Genomic DNA, 17,280 nt, shown 5'->3' with positions numbered 1-17,280 from the left:
GTCCCTGTAACATTTGTTTTAATTGTTGAAGAATAAATCATTTTATTGAAGAAATGTGGCACATTTTGGCGTCGGTGTGGTAATTACTTGCAGTTCTTTGTATTTTAATTTCTAAAATAAACCCAATAATAATATCCTGCGCAAGTGCTGCTTTATTAGACTCAAAATAATCAATATGTTGCTGATTGGTCGAAGTAAGTTTTCACTTGTAGCTATGTTGTGGCACCGTAAAGTAACATAAAATGAGCCAATATATTGATTTTTTTTTTAAACTAAAAGAGTCACCCAGCGTTCTACGTTTTCGTCTGTTAGTATCCTAAAAATCGTAATATTCTCACCTATTTATCACTTCTCATAACTAATGAGATGTCTATTGTTCAGTTTATCAAAAACAATTAGTCATTCATTATCAATGTATGATGATTCCGACAAATAATAATCAATTTTAGTTTAAAACTATTTAACCACTAAGACTTCCCTTGGTGTGTCCGTTTTATTCGATTGTACTTTCGTTCATAGTTTTAAAAACATGCGAGTGTTTACTAGCGTTGCAACAGCGCCCCCTTCTGGGATTCGCAGAACAACATTCAGTCCCTTGAGGGAGATTGTGTTGCGCATGCGCACCTAATGTAACGAGATGGCGGAGAGTGCGGAACTGAAGGTAAACCTGCTCTGTCTATTAGCTTGCCGAGTAGATGTTTCAGTCACTGAAACTTGAATTTTAACGCCACATCACTCTTGGTATTCGACAGCAAAGAGCTGAGTTGGGTTGTTATGAAAGTATATGATGAATAAACAGCTGAGCAGAAGGAACCAGAATACCGTTAGCTTGCGGCTAAGCTCGTTAGCATTAGCTTTGTTATTGTTGCCGACGTTCCCGTTAGATTTCCCCTGCGGTTCTCCTGATCAAAATCTAATATATCGCTTTCATTAAGGATTGAACCGTAACGATTGTCAGTGTTTTAAATTTAACAAAGCAGCAGTTTCGGCTACCTTTTATTATTTTTACACTACTGTTCGAACGGTTATCTGTTGAAAAATGGGCCATGTCTATTCCCTGGAAGAGAAGCGCACGTTAACTTGAAATATTGCTTCCTTTTTTGTAGGAATGGTAGTCTCTGATAGCAAATCTTGTTATATTATAATGCTTGGGAAGTATATCTATTTAAAAATACATCGCGAAGGTTAAACATGAAGAATTTGGTTTCTTTTTGGGCAAATGACAGCATCGCATAGCCAGTGGGAGCTAGAGTATGCTAACTAAATCTGTTATCTTCCTCTCCATCCTTTTTTTGTACATTGTTATTGTACCCTCCGTATGATAAGTGCTTTCTTTAATTTAATGAAACCAGACTTATATGTGCAGAAATGCTGCTCCTGCTTTATAATAGACATTTACTGTGACATAATTGTAGCTGTTAAGCGACATTTATTTTTGGAGAAGAAAAAGGAAGCTTATGCATTGATAATAAAACAGCTGCTATTGTTTGTATAACGTACAAAACATTCTTTCAGGCTGGGTCTAAGGTGTTATCAAAGTGTTTACATCTAGACTCGTTTGCTGATGAAACAGATAAAGTAATCCAGGTTTATAGTAACCTCAGAATTGTCTAAATTCACATATCAATAAGATGACATATCCAGAGATTAGAATATGCTAAATTGACCTTGATCGTCTGTGACTGGTCATTGGCAGGATAAATATTTAAAAGGCTATGTTTTTTTTAACCTTATTCATTACATGCATCAAAACTATTAACTCACTACATCTTTGATCTCAATGCATTACCCAATAACATGTACTATAATGATATTTTGAAGGAGTTCAATAAAAATTAGTTAAAGCTTAGATGCATATGCTTTGAAGCTAAAGTATGGATAATCTGATCATTTCTTTCAAACTACTACCTCTATATTAAATTGGGCAGGAGAAGGCTGATGGAAACATCTGTGTTTTATAAATGTTTCATATTAAAGAAAAAAAAAAGTGCTACAGAATATTTGATAGAGGTAGTAGTTTCATCGTGGAGTAGAAAACTGCGTTTTCCCAGTTTTTATAGATCCTTTTCCCCACTCTTCATTTTTCCACCAGCAAATGGTAATGAGCCTTCGAGTTTCTGAGCTCCAAGTGTTGTTGGGCTATGCAGGACGGAATAAGCATGGGCGCAAACATGAACTTTTGACCAAAGCTCTCCACCTACTCAAGGCTGGCTGCAGTCCTGCTGTGCAGATGAAGATCAAAGAACTCTACAGACGGCGGTTCCCAACCAAAATGGTTTCGCCAGTGGACCTAGCTCTTCCTGTTGTTCATTCTGCGACCAGCTTGCCCACTGGCCTCGCTCAGCTAGGATTCGACGGCCACAGCTCTCCTTCACCACTGCTGCCTGTTTCTCTTCTCGGACCTAAGCATGAGCTGAGTCTGCCTCACCTCTCCTCCGCCCTGCACCCTGTACACCCTGACGTCAAGCTCCAGAGATTGCCATTCTACGATGTTCTAGATGAGCTCATTAAGCCAACAAGCCTGGGTGAGTCCACAAGCAGCTGCTCAGCTGTGTTTATAGTTATAACATTCCTCCTGCTTGAGCATACCAGTGAAGCTTTGAGATCACAGGTACAGCTAAACAATGAGTCGTGAGAAACGTGCGTAAAAAACTCTTTGTAGCTTCTTGTCTGACTTTGTGTTTCTGGCTTCTTTCTCAAAGTTTCAGACAACAGTCAGCGCTTCCAGGAAGCATGTTATGCCTTTGCATTAACACCACAGCAAGTTCAACAAATTAGCAGCTCAATGTAAGTGAGAAAATTGCCTGCAGGAAAAAAATAGCCGAAAGGCACAACCAGTGAATAGTGCCACTGCTATTTCAACGTGTAAAATTCCTAACTTTGAATTTGTTTTTGTTTTTGTGTAATAAACTGTTGATTCTAAATTTTCAGGGACATATCTGGGACCAAATGTGACTTTGCTGTTCAAGTTCAACTAAGGTATTTCCAACACACACTTAATTTTGAGTATCAGTCTAGTGTTTGATATATTTCTGCTTTAAGCTCTGGCTCTAAAACATACGAAAACAATAACAGCATCACTCAAATCCTGCTTGTCATTTCAAGTGCCATTTAAAACTGTTCATACATCTGGCACTTTTCTATATTTTGCCATTTTATAAACCAAAAAATCAGAATCCATTAGTTTAGTAAATTAACAAACACCATCCTGAAGACTAAGGAGCATACCAGACGGGTCAGGAAATAGTTGCAGAGGAGTTTAAAGCGGAGTTGAGTTGTAAAACAATATCACAAGTGTTGAAGACGGAGGAATGTTTAGTTCTCTGCCTGAAAATGAAGCATGCGATAACTCCAAACCTACTAAAAAATGGCTGTCCACTTAACCATTGAGCCAGGAGAGCGTCAATCAGAACAACAGACAGCACAGTAACTCTTGAGGAGAAAATCTGTTGATGGAGGCATCCACTCCATAAATCTGATCATTATATGGAAGAGATGAACGAAGAAAAACACTGATGAAAAGGTTTTTGAGAAGTCCCTTAGCCTTTATGTGCCTGACAGTCTGAAAACTTATGGTTTAAAAAGTATCCCATTTTACATTAGTTTCTCACTAAGTGACACATTTCATTTTGGTAAAAATACTCTCATCTCACTATAAACAGCAATAAAATACATTTTCAGGAAGTGCTCTACCTGTGTCACAAAAGAAATCTTATATTATTGAAGTAAACCTTGTTTACAGTGGAAATGTTAGCCTATTAGAGTCCACTTGCTTAAGACATTTGTTTAAACCTTAATCAATGATTTTAATCATTTTCAGATTTTGCTTATCAGAGACGAGCTGTCCGCAAGAGGACCATTTCCCCCCCAATTTGTGTGTGAAAGTTAATGGCAAACCATGTAATCTCCCAGTAAGTCCAAGCCTTATTTTGCTATGGTTTAGTGTTTTGTGTGTTTTCTTTTTAATTTGCTACTGTGAAATAAACGTTTTGTGTGTTTATTTGTTTTTTTTTCTGTTTGCAGGGATATCTCCCTCCCACAAAAAATGGGGTGGAACCTAAAAGGCCCAGCCGTCCTATAAACATAACGTCTCTTGTCCGGCTATCTACCACTGTCCCCAACACTATTGTGGTGTCTTGGACATCAGAAATTGGAAGGGTGAGATTACTGTGTCAGAATGTTGAGAAATAATAATAATGGAAAAATATGTGAGCCGTCTGCATGACATTTGTGGGTTTTTTTTTTTTTGTGGTCAGTGTTTTTCTATGGCGGTGTATTTGGTAAGACAGCAGTCATCTGCAGTGTTGTTACAAAGACTACGGGCCAAAGGGATTAGGAATCCTGACCACTCAAGAGCCTTGAGTAAGTACACACTTTGCTTAATAGTAAAAAAAATGTTGGGTAATAGAAACAACTTACTTTAAAGCCATATATGAGCAGCAAATTTATCAAAGTATCAAATTTTGAGTTTTTCTTTTGTTTCAAATTCTGGTCTTGTTTTGAAAGCCAAGAAAGGCTTATTGTGGATTATGAATGTTGCTGGTGCAGAGTACAAGAGCACTCTGAGGCTCATCACAAGCTTTTAAGTCTTTACAAAACCATATTAGGTATTCAGTTTTGCATTGAGAAAATATCACAAATTGATGTCAAACCTTGTTTATCCTTTGAAAAGAATGTGATTTTAATGTTCTATCATGCACACTTGTGTGCAATTTCAGCCAAGTTAAGGTAGATTAGATGTGACGGTGTCATAATGGATTCTATAGAAGAGATGGCATTTTTTTTTAATGACAGCACAAAAGGTTTAAGAAGACCTTTTTCAGTTTTAATTAAAAGTGTCTGTGCTGTATTAGTGGTGTGATTGTGATGTGCTCCACTGACAAAGACTTATTTCATAAATTCATAATTATAATTTTCAGTCATTGTTTACGTCCAGTTTTACTGTGTCTTGTTTCGTCTGGTGCAGTTTTATGACCAGACGAAACATAAAACTGGTCATAAAACTATGACATAATTAAGACATAGTCATAAAACTATGTCTTAACTATGTCTTAAGTAATTGACGTAAAATTTGGATAAAATGTGACTCGACCGTTCTGGCTGTAGACGTTTTGACAACAATTGAATACATGTCTGATTTAGTACCACATATGGAAGTGGTACAAATAGTTTTTTTGTGTGCGAAAAGATTAGAATTGGGCTGCTCAGACTTCCATGAAAAGTCTGATATAGGTCGGATGTGGTGAAAAATATCAGATTTGGGTCGCATTTGCCTGCTGCATGAATGTAGCCATTGTTCTTTCTCTGCTTCAACACACCTGAGTCAAATAATGAGGTCAGTAGCAGGACTGGAGAAGTTTACTGCAGACTGAAGAGGTAACTCAGCTGCTTGACTTGTCCTGTGTTGGACCAGAGACATGTCTAGATTTGGCAGGATGAGGCCTGGATTTAAAGACCCCCGCTGTAAACCTTCAAAGAAAAACACATCAAAACTGCTTGAATTTTAAGAACACATTAAAGAGGAATGAATGTAAGCCATATTTTACATTGTTTACATAAGATAGGTCTGTTTGTAAATGTTAAAATGAACCATCCTCCGTCTCTGAACCTTTCTTCACAGTGGCTTTGAAGATATAGAGTTCCTTTAAAGTGGCATATACAACATATGTTTACTGTATCTATACTACTATATGATTTCAGTAGTTTAGTGCTCATTTTTGTTGCTTTAATCCATCTAAATGTTAATCTAACTTCATTGTTCACTGAAGGTTACATAAATTTGCTTGTGGTAAATATAGATGGCTAAGTACATGTTTAACCTTTTTGTTTCTCTCTTTCTATCTGACAGTCAAGGAGAAACTGACAGCGGATCCAGAGAGTGAGATAGCGACCACCAGTCTACGAGTTTCTCTCCTTTGTCCTGTAAATACTCTTCAGTACTATCCTGCTCATTTTAAGTCTTTGTGATCACAATAGGGTTTTAATTTAAAAAGGAAATTATTTGTGCTGTGTAACATAGTATAAAAAAGAGAAGGAGAGGGGGTATTAAAGAACCAAACCTTGCTATTTGGGGTTTATTATTAGGAGTCGGTCATACTTTATTAACTGCTGCTTTCTTGTGTCTCTCTTTGTACAGCTGGGAAAGATGAGGCTGACCATCCCTTGCCGATCAATGACATGCTCACACCTACAGTGCTTTGATGCTACACTTTATATCCAAATGAACGAGAAGAAGCCGACATGGGTGTGTCCGGTTTGTGACAAAAAGGCACCATATGAGCATCTTATTATAGATGGGTGAGTGTCATCGTAATTCATGTCAACTCTTCTAAAATTTGGTTTAAAATATCTGTTACGACTAGAATACCCTATCCCCTCAATTTTGTTCTTAAAACTTAAAATATTGTTTTTAACTCTACATCCTATTAGATTATTTCTGAAAAGGATAATTGTGCTGCTAACTGCGGAATATTTTCATTATCTTCAGAATGTAAGAAGCACTTTTCCATCATTTAAAGTTTGTGTAACGTGTAACCTGTTGTATCATTTTCGAAAAACATGTTTATTGCAATATTATTGTTGAATATTCCAGGGATTATTTCAGCTGAGATTAATCCAAATAATCCCAACTTCTCTCTTTCTTTTCCCTCACTAAATTGCGGCCATCGTGGTCATGAAGATACAATCCATCAACTCAGCCAAATAAATTATTTACCTCATAGACCATTAATGTATTGGGCTCCAGTTATAACAACCTCTTCAATATTGCAACAGAAATTGCACTGTTGTACATAGGAATATTGCACCGGATATTACATTTTAACATATTGTTCAGTGCTACTAATAAATATATATTGTGTCTTGATGGAAGTTGATCGAAATTGTGATGAAAGTTAACATATTGGGTGAAGTTTGTGTCAGAAGTGTTTACAGGTTGCTTGTTTTCACAGGTTGTTCATGGAAATCCTGAACAGCTGCTCTGACTGTGACGAAATCCAGTTCAAGGAAGACGGAAGCTGGGCCCCCATGAAGTCAAAGAAAGAAGTTCAGGAGGTGTCGGCTTCCTACAACGGCGTGGACAGCGGTGTGTAGCTCAAGCTTTCCGCAGCCTCACAATCCAATATCGATCCACGAACACAGAGTGAGGTTTCTTTCTTTTTGCTTTTCTGTGGGTAGATTTGTCTAGAACAGACTCGCATGAGCATAAACGAGGGTCGTCTAACGACAACAACAAGAAAGTGGATGTGATTGATTTGACACTGGATACCTCCTCAGAAGACGAGCAGGATGACGAGCCGCCTCCGAAACGGGTCTGTCCCTCGCTCTCTCCGGTCTCCCCGCCTCCAAACAAAGGGTAAGCTTCAAAATCACTTTGTTAGTTTTTGTTTAGAAACATCTCGAAAGTTAGAAGATAATCAAAAAAATGATTTATTTTAGTAATTTAATTCAAGGAGTGAAACTCATTTACTGGCAAATAGTGATATATTTCAAGTAGACATTTTGGTTAATGTTGAGGATTACAGTTTATGGATTAATACACATCTAGTGAGTTTCCCTTTTAGCATTGAAAATACTGAAAATACTTTACGATTCTTTTAATTTAGTGAAATGCACATGAAATATCTCTGATTTTGTGCTGCATTGTCTGTGATCAGAGTGTTGAACCTGCACAGCCAAGCTTCACCCGTGGCCAGAACTCCCAGCATGCCCCCTGTGGAGAGCAGCTACATTCCTCCTCCGCCTCCTCTTATTCAGGATTACCGCCACTATTATCACACAAGCGATCTGCCTGGTAAACCTGGTGCTTTCCCTTCATTTCACTTAATCAAATCAACTAAAAAGTGTATTTTCAAGTAATTTTACCGCTTCTTGAGTCAGAGTATTATTAAAAAGGTGAATAAAATTTTATGTTTTATTTTTTTTACAGATCTGAATTTTTTCTCCTTCCTCCAAAGTGACAATCAGGTACGTTATTTATAAATTTTCCTCTTACATCACTGGATTGAATGATGTTGACAGGTGAAAGCAAAGAAATGTGTTTTATTCTGTTTAATATATTATTTAAATGATTCCATGATGATACCTTATACATTATACATGTTTCAGTAAAAATCATTTTGCGAAGTAAAAATGTAATTTTTGTCATTTCATAGTGTTGGCAACTTTTATAGGTTTTGTTGTTTCGTACCCATCAGAGGGACTTTTAAGAGCTGCTTGTGATATTGATAAATTAAAAAAAAATGTATCTTTTCATAGACTACTCTGGGTCAGTTCATTCAAATATGTAATAATGGGAAAAATTAACTGACATTTAATACCGCTCTGAAAAAGTAATTGCCTCATAAATATAATAAGTGGTTGAGCCTCACTTGGTGGTGACAGCTGTCATCAGCTGGAAAATTAGCCTTCTTACATCATTGTGGCGAGATTTTGACTCAGAGTTAGTTTGCAGATTTTTTGCAATTTAGCTACATTGGAGGTTTTCAGAGGAAGTTTGAAGTCATGCTACAATATTTACATCTAAATCAGATTCAAATCCAGGGGTGTGTTTTTATTTTTTCATACAGGTCCAGGTTGGTTTGGAAAACCTTTTTTTCCTCATAATGAGTGAAAGGGATAGTATCACTTTGTTTTATATTAGAACCTGTTTGACTTGAAATATCTCTCTTTAATAAAGAAGTGAAAGATATTTCAAAATATTTTCACAGAACTACAAGTACATGAGTATGAAACAGTTTGTAGGCATGAAATAGACGCAAGAACTGAAATGGCTATGTGATTTGGCAAAGCAGCAAATTGAGCCAACCCCACTAAAACATTGAGTTAAACTTTACTTCATGTCGTATGGCTTGCACTGTGCGTCGCTCTACTGATGGTGGCTAACAATGCCTCCTCTGTGTCCTGGAAGCATTACAACATGGTGATGGCTGCTGCAGCGGCCGCATCAGCGTCTGCGCCAGAGGACCACGACCTGCTCCTCAACCGCTTCCTGCCCTACAGCTCCTCCCAGATGCTACGGGAGCAGTCGGCCACTCCTGGGGGCAGCACCCTTGCAACCGCCAATGGAGGCAGCAACAGCGGCAGCACCAGCAGTTTGGTGTCTTCCAGCAGTCTACGGGAACGCGAAAAGGAAAGAGACAGCCACGGCCTTTCTGGATTGTCACGGTCCTCTATGGAGGCAGCGGCGGCGGCGGCCATTTACGGCTCCTTATCTGACGTTATCTCTCTCGACTAGATCCACGTCGAACTGAATCATCAAAAATTCGAGAGACCTTGAACAGGAGTTCTTTGTAAATATCGAAAGTGGAAGATGAAAGAATACAGTGCTATGTACAGAGAGGAAAAATCTATTTTCAATTTTACTTATCATATGTATATAAACTTGGGACGCTTCTTGTCCAGTGCGTTACTTCCGTTGATATTTTTGTGTGAATACTGAAGACTTTTTCCACACCTCTTCATGTGGTCTTTGATTATATTGTAGCTTTTGTACCTGGTTTTTACAGTTTGTTTCGATATTTTATGTCAACGGCATTATTTCAGCATACATGCACAGTCCCCAGGCAGTCAACACCAAACGGGACATATTTAGAATATAAAGAAAACAGGCTTGTTGTTGATGAAAGGTGAGCCTCAGCAACACGGGAGAATGTGTAGCACTTTATGTTCTAAATGGTGTCATCTTTGTCATAATGTTTTGACAGCAGAAAGATTGGCCATTTGTTTTATTTTTGCCATCATTGTACATTTATTTTCTTAACACATTCATGCTGTGGTTGTTATTTTTAAATAATTATTTATGATGTAAGTTATATTAGGTGTGTGCTATTTTTGAAAGAAGCATTCCTATGCCTCTTGGAACTGTTGCCACTAGAAATGCAGGAGAGAGTGCACGATCCTCGTGTTTCATTACTGCGCTTTTTCTCTTCTTGCTCATCTTAATCGAATCAAAGAACAGTGAATCATGTTTTATTGCTCAAACTCTGTAATCTACACCTTAATTGGGAGAAAGTCAGGTTGATCAGACTGTTTCAGTGTGTGAATGAAGGGCACTGGTTCAGCTAGCACTCACTATTGGACCTTTATATATGGTAGATATAAGTACACACACACAAACTTGCAAAAGTTATTTTCTTTAATGTATAACTGTTTATTTTGTGTTACTCAAAACTTAATACAAACTAGACAGAAGTGATCAGTTGACAAATTTCTGCTCCACATACAAGACATGGCTAGTTTCTGGTCAATTTGAAAGGCTATAGCTGTTTATTTTTATTATTTTTTTTAGTTTAAGTTAATTACATTTCATTATGTTGATGTTTTATTATAGCACTTGTTTCCTTTTGTTTTCGTGCATCGAATCTGTGTGGAGCAGTTAAGCATTACAGTTCCCAGTTAGTCGAATTCAGCTTTCTCTGTCTGCTGGTTACCTGCAAGCTCACCTACTTGAGTGCTATGCGATTCTGTAGTGAGGCCACAGGATACATAGTCTTTTTATTATTTTTTTTTTTTTTTGGTGTTTAATGTATTTGCAACAGCCTTCAAGATTACTGTGATAGTTTAGGCTTTGAGTGAATCACAACATACATTTTGGCCCAGAGGTAAAACAACTTTAAAGTCATTATGAATGCCTCCCTTTTTGTTGCTTTTCTCCTTGACTTGTCTTTATGATTAGGTTTATTTATTATCATATATACTTTCTGCATTGGTTTGATTCGTGAATATGCATTGCTGTCATTATATGTGATATTTCTTTTGTAATTATATAATTATTGCTATTTAAAAATATCACTGTTGCTTGACATGCATTGTAACATTTTTAGTTTCTGTCTGTTTTGCTATAAGATGATGTCAATAACTCAATAGACGCTTTGATCATTTTGAAAAGAGATGAGATCTACTGTGCTGATTGATATTGGTAAGGATTTAAGCCTGTAGAAAATAAACAAAAGGTCTTTGCAGGCTTAGTAGTTCTGTAAAGATTCCTCAGTTACATGAGGCATTAAAGAACATTTCACATCATTTTTAAATAATTTACACAAGTAAAGCAATTGGTTGTCTAACATTTTAATTATAATCACTAGTTTGGCTGTAGCTGTTGGATAAAAAAGTTTCTAACTTTGGATAGGGGTAAAGAATATTAAAACCTGAAGTCATTTTTAAGTGAACTTTAATGTCCACCACTTTGTGCTTTTATAATGTGACAGACATTCATTGACACCTCTGGTCAAAATGTTTAGACCTAAGATAAATTTATGTTTTATTGCAACAGTATATTAGGGAATCACTTAGTCTTCTCAATTAATAGAGGAACTTTCACATTCTCTTGAGTTTGTGATTATAAGAGGTAGGGTGCTTTCTCCATCTAACTTCACAGATTTTGTTAAAGAATGACATCTGGATATTTGTGTTTAAACCTGTGTTTATCTGTAAGAGATAAATGGGTTTCAAAAAATAGTAAAGAGATGGTATTTGCTTGACTTTATAGTACGACACACAGGTTTGATTGATAGTTTATAAAATAGGCAAACATCATTCTAAGATGTTGTATTGGTGGGTTAAAGATATAAGATTAGAAATCCAGGATTAATAAAGAAAAAATTTACTTTACTTTAAGCAGTTTACTTGTGAAGTCCTCATTATTCCATCATTTTCGTTTAACATTTTGCACTTTCATCCCAATAGGTGGCGGTTAAGTACCTTATGCTGGTTGCCAACCATCAAAAAACATCCACAGAAGAAGAAGAAGAAGAATGACGTCATTGGATAGCGGCGCCGAGGTGGACTGGAATGGGACCTGAAGATTTTTCCCAAATTTTGATAGCTTAATCCATGAATGGCGCCGAAACAGGACCCGAAACCTAAATTTCAAGAAGGTATGCAGTTGTTTGTTTTGTCGTTTATTTCGTGTGAGTTTCTGTTCGCTTTAAAGCGCCTAAATATTGCAGTTGTTGGAGGTGGAGCGGTTAGCCGTCATTGTTGTTACAATAAAGACAGAACGGGTTGTTATTAATTAGATTTGGTAGTTTTAGCCGTGTGTCCATGACTTCAATAAAGCTTCTGATATAGAGTGCGTTGTGTTAATTTTAGAGTTAGTTTGCACTTCATTCAGATAGCGTTAGCTACTGAGAGACTTCACCGCCCACCTCTGACAGTATTTTACCAAGCTAACCGTTAGCTCTGATCTTGCTAACTTTAGTCTTTCTAACCGTTGTCTATTGTTGCTATTTTGAATATATGTACATACAGATTGTATTACAGTTTTTTGGGGGTTTTATTTATGGAAACGCGAAGTAAGCTAGGAATGCCACGCTTACTTACAGCTGAAAAATCCGTACTTCAGAGCAGAAGTACCCGCCAAGAACCGAATTGTTTTGTTTGATGGCTTGCCATAATTTTCATCATATCAGCTTGGAAGAATATACATCTATGACGAGTAACTGTTTTGAAAGTTAAAGCTAAAATAAAGATAAATGCATTTTTTTTCTGATGAAGTACAGTGTACGGAAGCCCAGAATGACCATATTAGTTATTTGCAAGATTTAACAAAAAACTACAACTTGAGACTTTTTTTTTTTTACTTCCGGTATATTTCTTCCAAACTAAAAGCCGGACCAAACAAGCAACCAAAAAATTATGCATTGCAATCTTTGTCTATTGTTTTTTCTTTTGACTGGTTTCGGTCAATACTTTAAAAAATAACTTACTCAGGTCTAAAGAGCAAGTGAAAAGTTTTGATTTGTACACAATTTTCTGAATTTTTGTAACTTCCGTCTGGCCCAATAAGTAAAATGTCTCTTGGCCCTTCTGAGCGCTGACCATTTCGTTATTTAGTTGTGTTGGTTATTTTAATGCTTAAATCAATCAATTAATGTCTGCTTGGATATATTTATTTCCACAATGACAATCAATTAACTAAAGTAATCATTACATATCTATCATTAGTTTAACCAAGAGTACTTTTGCTTGTCTGCATAATCCATAGCAATACTTGACACAGTGGGTAAGACACTTTTTATACATAATGTAGATGGGCAGAGCCAAAATAACAACATGTTGCTATTAAATGGGGACACAGCTTGGCAAATTGCTCCAGAACCTCCATAAGATCACAAATAAATGACACAATGATCTGGACTCAGTTCAGTTTCCTTTGCTTGAGTCAGAAATTAGATACAAATATTTTAAGTCATCTTTTCTTTTTTTGTTGCTGCATGGTTTTTTTAGGAACTAAAAAATGTAATGTAAATGAAAAAGAAATCTTAGAAACATAATTTGTAGGGCCATAAGAAAATAAAAATGTTTGTCAGGCGCTATAACATGTCTTTTCCCTGTTATTGTTTTCCAATATTTGTGTGTGTGAAGCTTCTTCAGTGGAACTTAATTGTTTTGTCTCCAATGCAGGTGAAAGAGTGCTGTGTTTTCATGGGCCATTGCTCTACGAAGCTAAGGTAGGCCACCTTAGTTAAACTATCCTTATAAACAGCATCTTGATGTTTTTTTTGTTTTGTTTTTTGGGGTTCTTTTTCAATGTTGACAGTAATTGGTAATTCTCTTTGCAGTGTGTTAAGATTAGTATCAAGGACAAACAGATCAAATACTTCATTCATTACAGTGGTTGGAATAAGAAGTAAGTGTTCATTTCAGATAATAAATGCCTAAACTTGCATATTTCTAACAGTGGCTTAAGAACTCAAATCATATTTTCTCTTTCAGCTGGGACGAATGGGTTCCTGAAAGCAGAGTACTGAAGTATGTGGACAGCAATCTTCAGAAACAGAAAGAGCTTCAGAGGGCCAATCAGTAAGTCCACTATGATGTCATGCGTTCAATCTTTTCCGTTTGATTTAATCCGTTTTGTTTTCTCTCCTTAATCGTCTGTAAAATTCTCATTTCATTAGAACCACAGGTTCTTGATTAACAAAACTTTTGTTTTCTCAATTTAGAGACCATTATGTAGAAGGGAGAATGAGGGGAGCTGCACCGAATAAGAAAATCCCTGCTGCATCGCAGAAAAATGATGTGTGAGTGATTGTGCCATTATGTTGTTGTTGTTTTTTTTTTCCATCTCATCTTTTTTTTTTGTTTTTATCAAACTTTATAACAGAAACCTGAGTTGTATTTTTTTTCCCAGGAAAACCAAAAAGAACAAACAGAAGAGTGAGTATATATGTTGCTTTACTCTTAAATATTAAAAAGTATTTAAATTCAAAAAGTAGATTTTCCCCTGCATTAGACGTGTTAGTTAAATAAATGTGTGTTTGCAGCTCCTGGAGCAGGAGAGGGAACAAGTTCAGGAGGAGATCCAACTCATCCTCCCAGGAAGAAGAGAGCACGAGTTGACCCAACTGTTGAGAGCGTAGGTCCAGGATTTCATGTAATAACTACGTTCAGAACCTAAAACCAACATATTTTTGATCCTTTAAGGACATTATTCATATAAGGTGCACAGATGAAACAATGTTTTGTTTCGTTTCTTTCCTTCTACTTAGGAGGAAACCTTTATAAACAGAGTTGAAGTTAAAGTAAAAATCCCAGAGGAGCTTAAACCATGGCTTGTGGATGACTGGGATCTGATCACACGTCAAAAACAGGTAAATAACCAACATTTTGTCATATTTCCATTTAGAGTTCTCACCACACTTGTGGTGCATTTGGTAAAGAGTCTAGAAAAGAAGACCCTTTTAAAAGTTCGTGATTCCAGTTTCTTTAATCATTTAATCACAGAGGTTATGGAAGAGAGAATATTTCTCAGAATCATATTTTCAGCTATTTAAATACATTTTTTTGTCTGTCTTTAGATATGGACAGGTTTAGGTAGGTGGCTGTTTTTCCCCCAGATGGATAAATAATAAATAAAAATAGATAAAACCAGAGTGAGATTATGCTACAGCAATAAAATAGCATTTTTTAAGGCTTTTAGGAGTTCCACTAAGTAAGTCACAGAGAGAAGCTTCTAACAATCATGTTTGAATTTGTTTGTCTTCAGCTTTTTCACCTTCCAGCCAAAAAAAACGTTGACGCTGTCCTCGAAGACTATGGAAACTACAAAAAATCAAGAGGAAACTCTGACAGCAAGTAAAGACTCACCTTCATCTTATTTTATTTCCAGGATTTGTTTTATGGCCAGCTCCAGAAATGCCATGCGAAACCTATGTCTTTACCGGTGCAACTTGTTTTCCTTCAACACTCAGGGAGTTTGCTGTGAATGAGGTGGTCGCCGGTATCCGTGAATATTTCAACGTCATGCTGGGGACGCAACTTCTCTACAAATTTGAGCGGCCTCAGTACGCAGACATCCTGGCTAACCACCCCGACACAGCCATGTCTCAGATCTACGGCGCGCCTCACCTACTCAGACTTTTTGGTAAACACTCAAAACAAAAGAAGAGTCTTTATACAGAATTGTTGTGAGTAGCAGCAGTTGACAAAAGTAAATAATTCAGACGCTTCAACTGCATCTCAAATGCTGTTAGGCTCAGTTTCATCTCCTACATTTGGGTTGAGAGATTTTGAGAAGAATTAAATTGACAATGTATTATGTTTAAATAATAGAAGAATTAAATTGACAATGTATTATGTTAGTTTAAATAATAGAGAGAAAGATTTGGAGAGATTAGTTTTTTTTTATCTAGCAGAAATAATATTTCAGTCTTCCATCAGTTGACTATTTACATGCCTTTTGCCTCATTACCGATATCTTAACTTATTACTGAAATACTGAAAACTTATTACTGAGATGTGATATTTATCATCAGTATTATATTTTTTTCTAAGAGTATTTATAGGAAAACAAAATGAAAGAAAAATGGTGATCAAATGTCAGACGGGACAGAATTTAGGCCATAAATAATTTAATTATTATTTTTGTATGTCATAATAAGTTAATAAATGTATTTGTAATTGTTTTAGTGAAGGTATATTTTGATATCTAATCAAAAATTAAATGCAGTTAGAAATTATGTTAGAAGCAGTATATGGTCATTTAATCTGTTTTTGAGTTTTGTTATAGTTATTTGCAGCAGTGCAATTTGTAATAATTTAAAGTGTTAATGTTACTCATCAGGTAGATCCAAACCTGATTGGTTGTCCTCCATAGCAACCATCCCCACTGATTGGTGGATGGTGATATCAGATAAATTCACAATGTTGCAGCATAAGACCATGAAATTTACATTAACAATTACGTTTAAACAAGCTTGTTTTGTGAATGTAATGCATATTTTAGGTAATACCATTAATAAAATATATAGTAAATAAATGCAGCATTTTTTTTCAATGTTTATAAAATATATTCCATTTGACTCAAATTTTAATAATTTAGTTTTGGCACTTTTGTACCTCTTTATTCAAAAATCAATTCAAAGGTTCTGAATTGTTGTTTTGACAGTGAGAATTGGGGCTATGCTGGCATACACTCCCCTGGACGAGAAGAGTCTTGCGCTGCTTCTCAGTTATCTACAAGACTTTCTCAAGTAAGTACTGGTAACTAATTCAACAAGCCTTCAAATGAAGAATCTGCAGCATAAACGAGTGTTTGTTTCTTTTTCAGGTATCTCGTTAAGAACTCTGTGTCACTCTTCAATGTAAGCGACTATGAAGTTGCTCCTCCAGAGTATCATCGAAAGGCGGTCTAAATTTGATTTTATTTTTTAGTTAGATCTGAAACCTTTGTGTGTTAAAGATCAGAAAACTCTTTCAGTTGGAAAAAAAAACCTTATTTGAAGCACAGATTTTGTAACATTATTTTTGCTCTCAGAAGAATCACATGTGAATAAAGTTGGGGTTTTTTTGTTTGTTTGTTTTTCCAAGAGGAACGCTGCTGAGAACATTTCCCCCCGTATTCTTATGTTTTTGATTACCACTTTTTTGTTTACTTTGTTTTTTTGTCTGAGTCTAATCAACAAATTTGGACATGACCTTTTTTTCTTCTATTTCCTGACTTGAAACAGATACTGGTTACAAACGTCCTGGAAGCAGTTATTTTCTAATAAAAGTCTTTCATTCGTTACCTGCTATGCTGTCTTTTGTAGTCCCACTTGGTTTGTTTGACTTTCACTTTGCTATTTCTTATTTAATTAAGCTGACATGTAGTTATTGTTAGTAGCACCTGTCTACCAACTTGAAATATTGACTATAGTTTATTAGCTTTCTGTGTCTAGAGATGGAAATTTTGTTCATTGTCTTGAGGAAATTAGCTCAAGCTGAGTCAGTTTGGTTAGAGGAAGTGTGTGAACAACAATTTTTAACTTTTGCCACGAGGTTGACAGGAATATACTT

At 36.1% G+C, this 17,280-nt stretch overlaps 2 protein-coding genes across 2 annotated transcripts; both read left to right on the top strand.

The window, feature by feature from the left end:
- Positions 1–599: 599 nt before the first annotated feature.
- Positions 600–10,891, top strand: LOC102218889 (E3 SUMO-protein ligase PIAS1). Its single transcript, XM_005806940.2, has 14 exons — positions 600–661; positions 2,093–2,525; positions 2,703–2,787; positions 2,932–2,979; positions 3,821–3,911; positions 4,024–4,158; positions 4,257–4,362; positions 5,849–5,922; positions 6,137–6,297; positions 6,951–7,084; positions 7,177–7,354; positions 7,656–7,792; positions 7,928–7,965; positions 8,909–10,891. The coding sequence occupies exons 1-14, from the start codon at positions 638–640 to the stop codon at positions 9,233–9,235; spliced, it is 1,971 nt and encodes a 656-aa protein (XP_005806997.1). The 5' UTR covers positions 600–637; the 3' UTR covers positions 9,236–10,891.
- Positions 10,892–11,725: 834 nt separating this feature from the next.
- LOC102219152 (mortality factor 4-like protein 1) lies at positions 11,726–17,011 on the top strand. The gene is made up of 12 exons (XM_005806941.3): positions 11,726–11,876; positions 13,405–13,451; positions 13,563–13,630; positions 13,717–13,803; positions 13,947–14,024; positions 14,135–14,160; positions 14,268–14,359; positions 14,493–14,594; positions 14,990–15,078; positions 15,195–15,367; positions 16,391–16,475; positions 16,553–17,011. Exons 1-12 carry the CDS (start codon positions 11,837–11,839, stop codon positions 16,635–16,637), a joined length of 972 nt encoding a protein of 323 aa, XP_005806998.1. The 5' UTR covers positions 11,726–11,836; the 3' UTR covers positions 16,638–17,011.
- Positions 17,012–17,280: the final 269 nt, after the last annotated feature.

Source organism: Xiphophorus maculatus, chromosome 2 (assembly GCF_002775205.1).
Source record: "Xiphophorus maculatus strain JP 163 A chromosome 2, X_maculatus-5.0-male, whole genome shotgun sequence".
Taxonomy (NCBI): domain Eukaryota; kingdom Metazoa; phylum Chordata; class Actinopteri; order Cyprinodontiformes; family Poeciliidae; genus Xiphophorus; species Xiphophorus maculatus.
The sequence above is the reverse complement of the archived record's forward strand: the minus strand, read 5'-3'. Positions and strand labels throughout refer to the sequence as shown.

Excerpts from the sequence above, each read along its gene's own strand:
- LOC102218889 (XM_005806940.2), top strand. The coding sequence starts at position 638 with ATGGCGGAGAGTGCGGAACTGAAG. Across the intron at positions 2,980-3,820 it reads GCTGTTCAAGTTCAACTAAG|ATTTTGCTTATCAGAGACGA; the intron begins GTATTTCCAACA and ends AATCATTTTCAG. Across the intron at positions 7,355-7,655 it reads TCCCCGCCTCCAAACAAAGG|AGTGTTGAACCTGCACAGCC; the intron begins GTAAGCTTCAAA and ends GTCTGTGATCAG.
- LOC102219152 (XM_005806941.3), top strand. The coding sequence starts at position 11,837 with ATGGCGCCGAAACAGGACCCGAAACCTAAATTTCAAGAAG. Across the intron at positions 13,631-13,716 it reads TACAGTGGTTGGAATAAGAA|CTGGGACGAATGGGTTCCTG; the intron begins GTAAGTGTTCAT and ends TTTCTCTTTCAG. Across the intron at positions 15,368-16,390 it reads TCACCTACTCAGACTTTTTG|TGAGAATTGGGGCTATGCTG; the intron begins GTAAACACTCAA and ends TTGTTTTGACAG.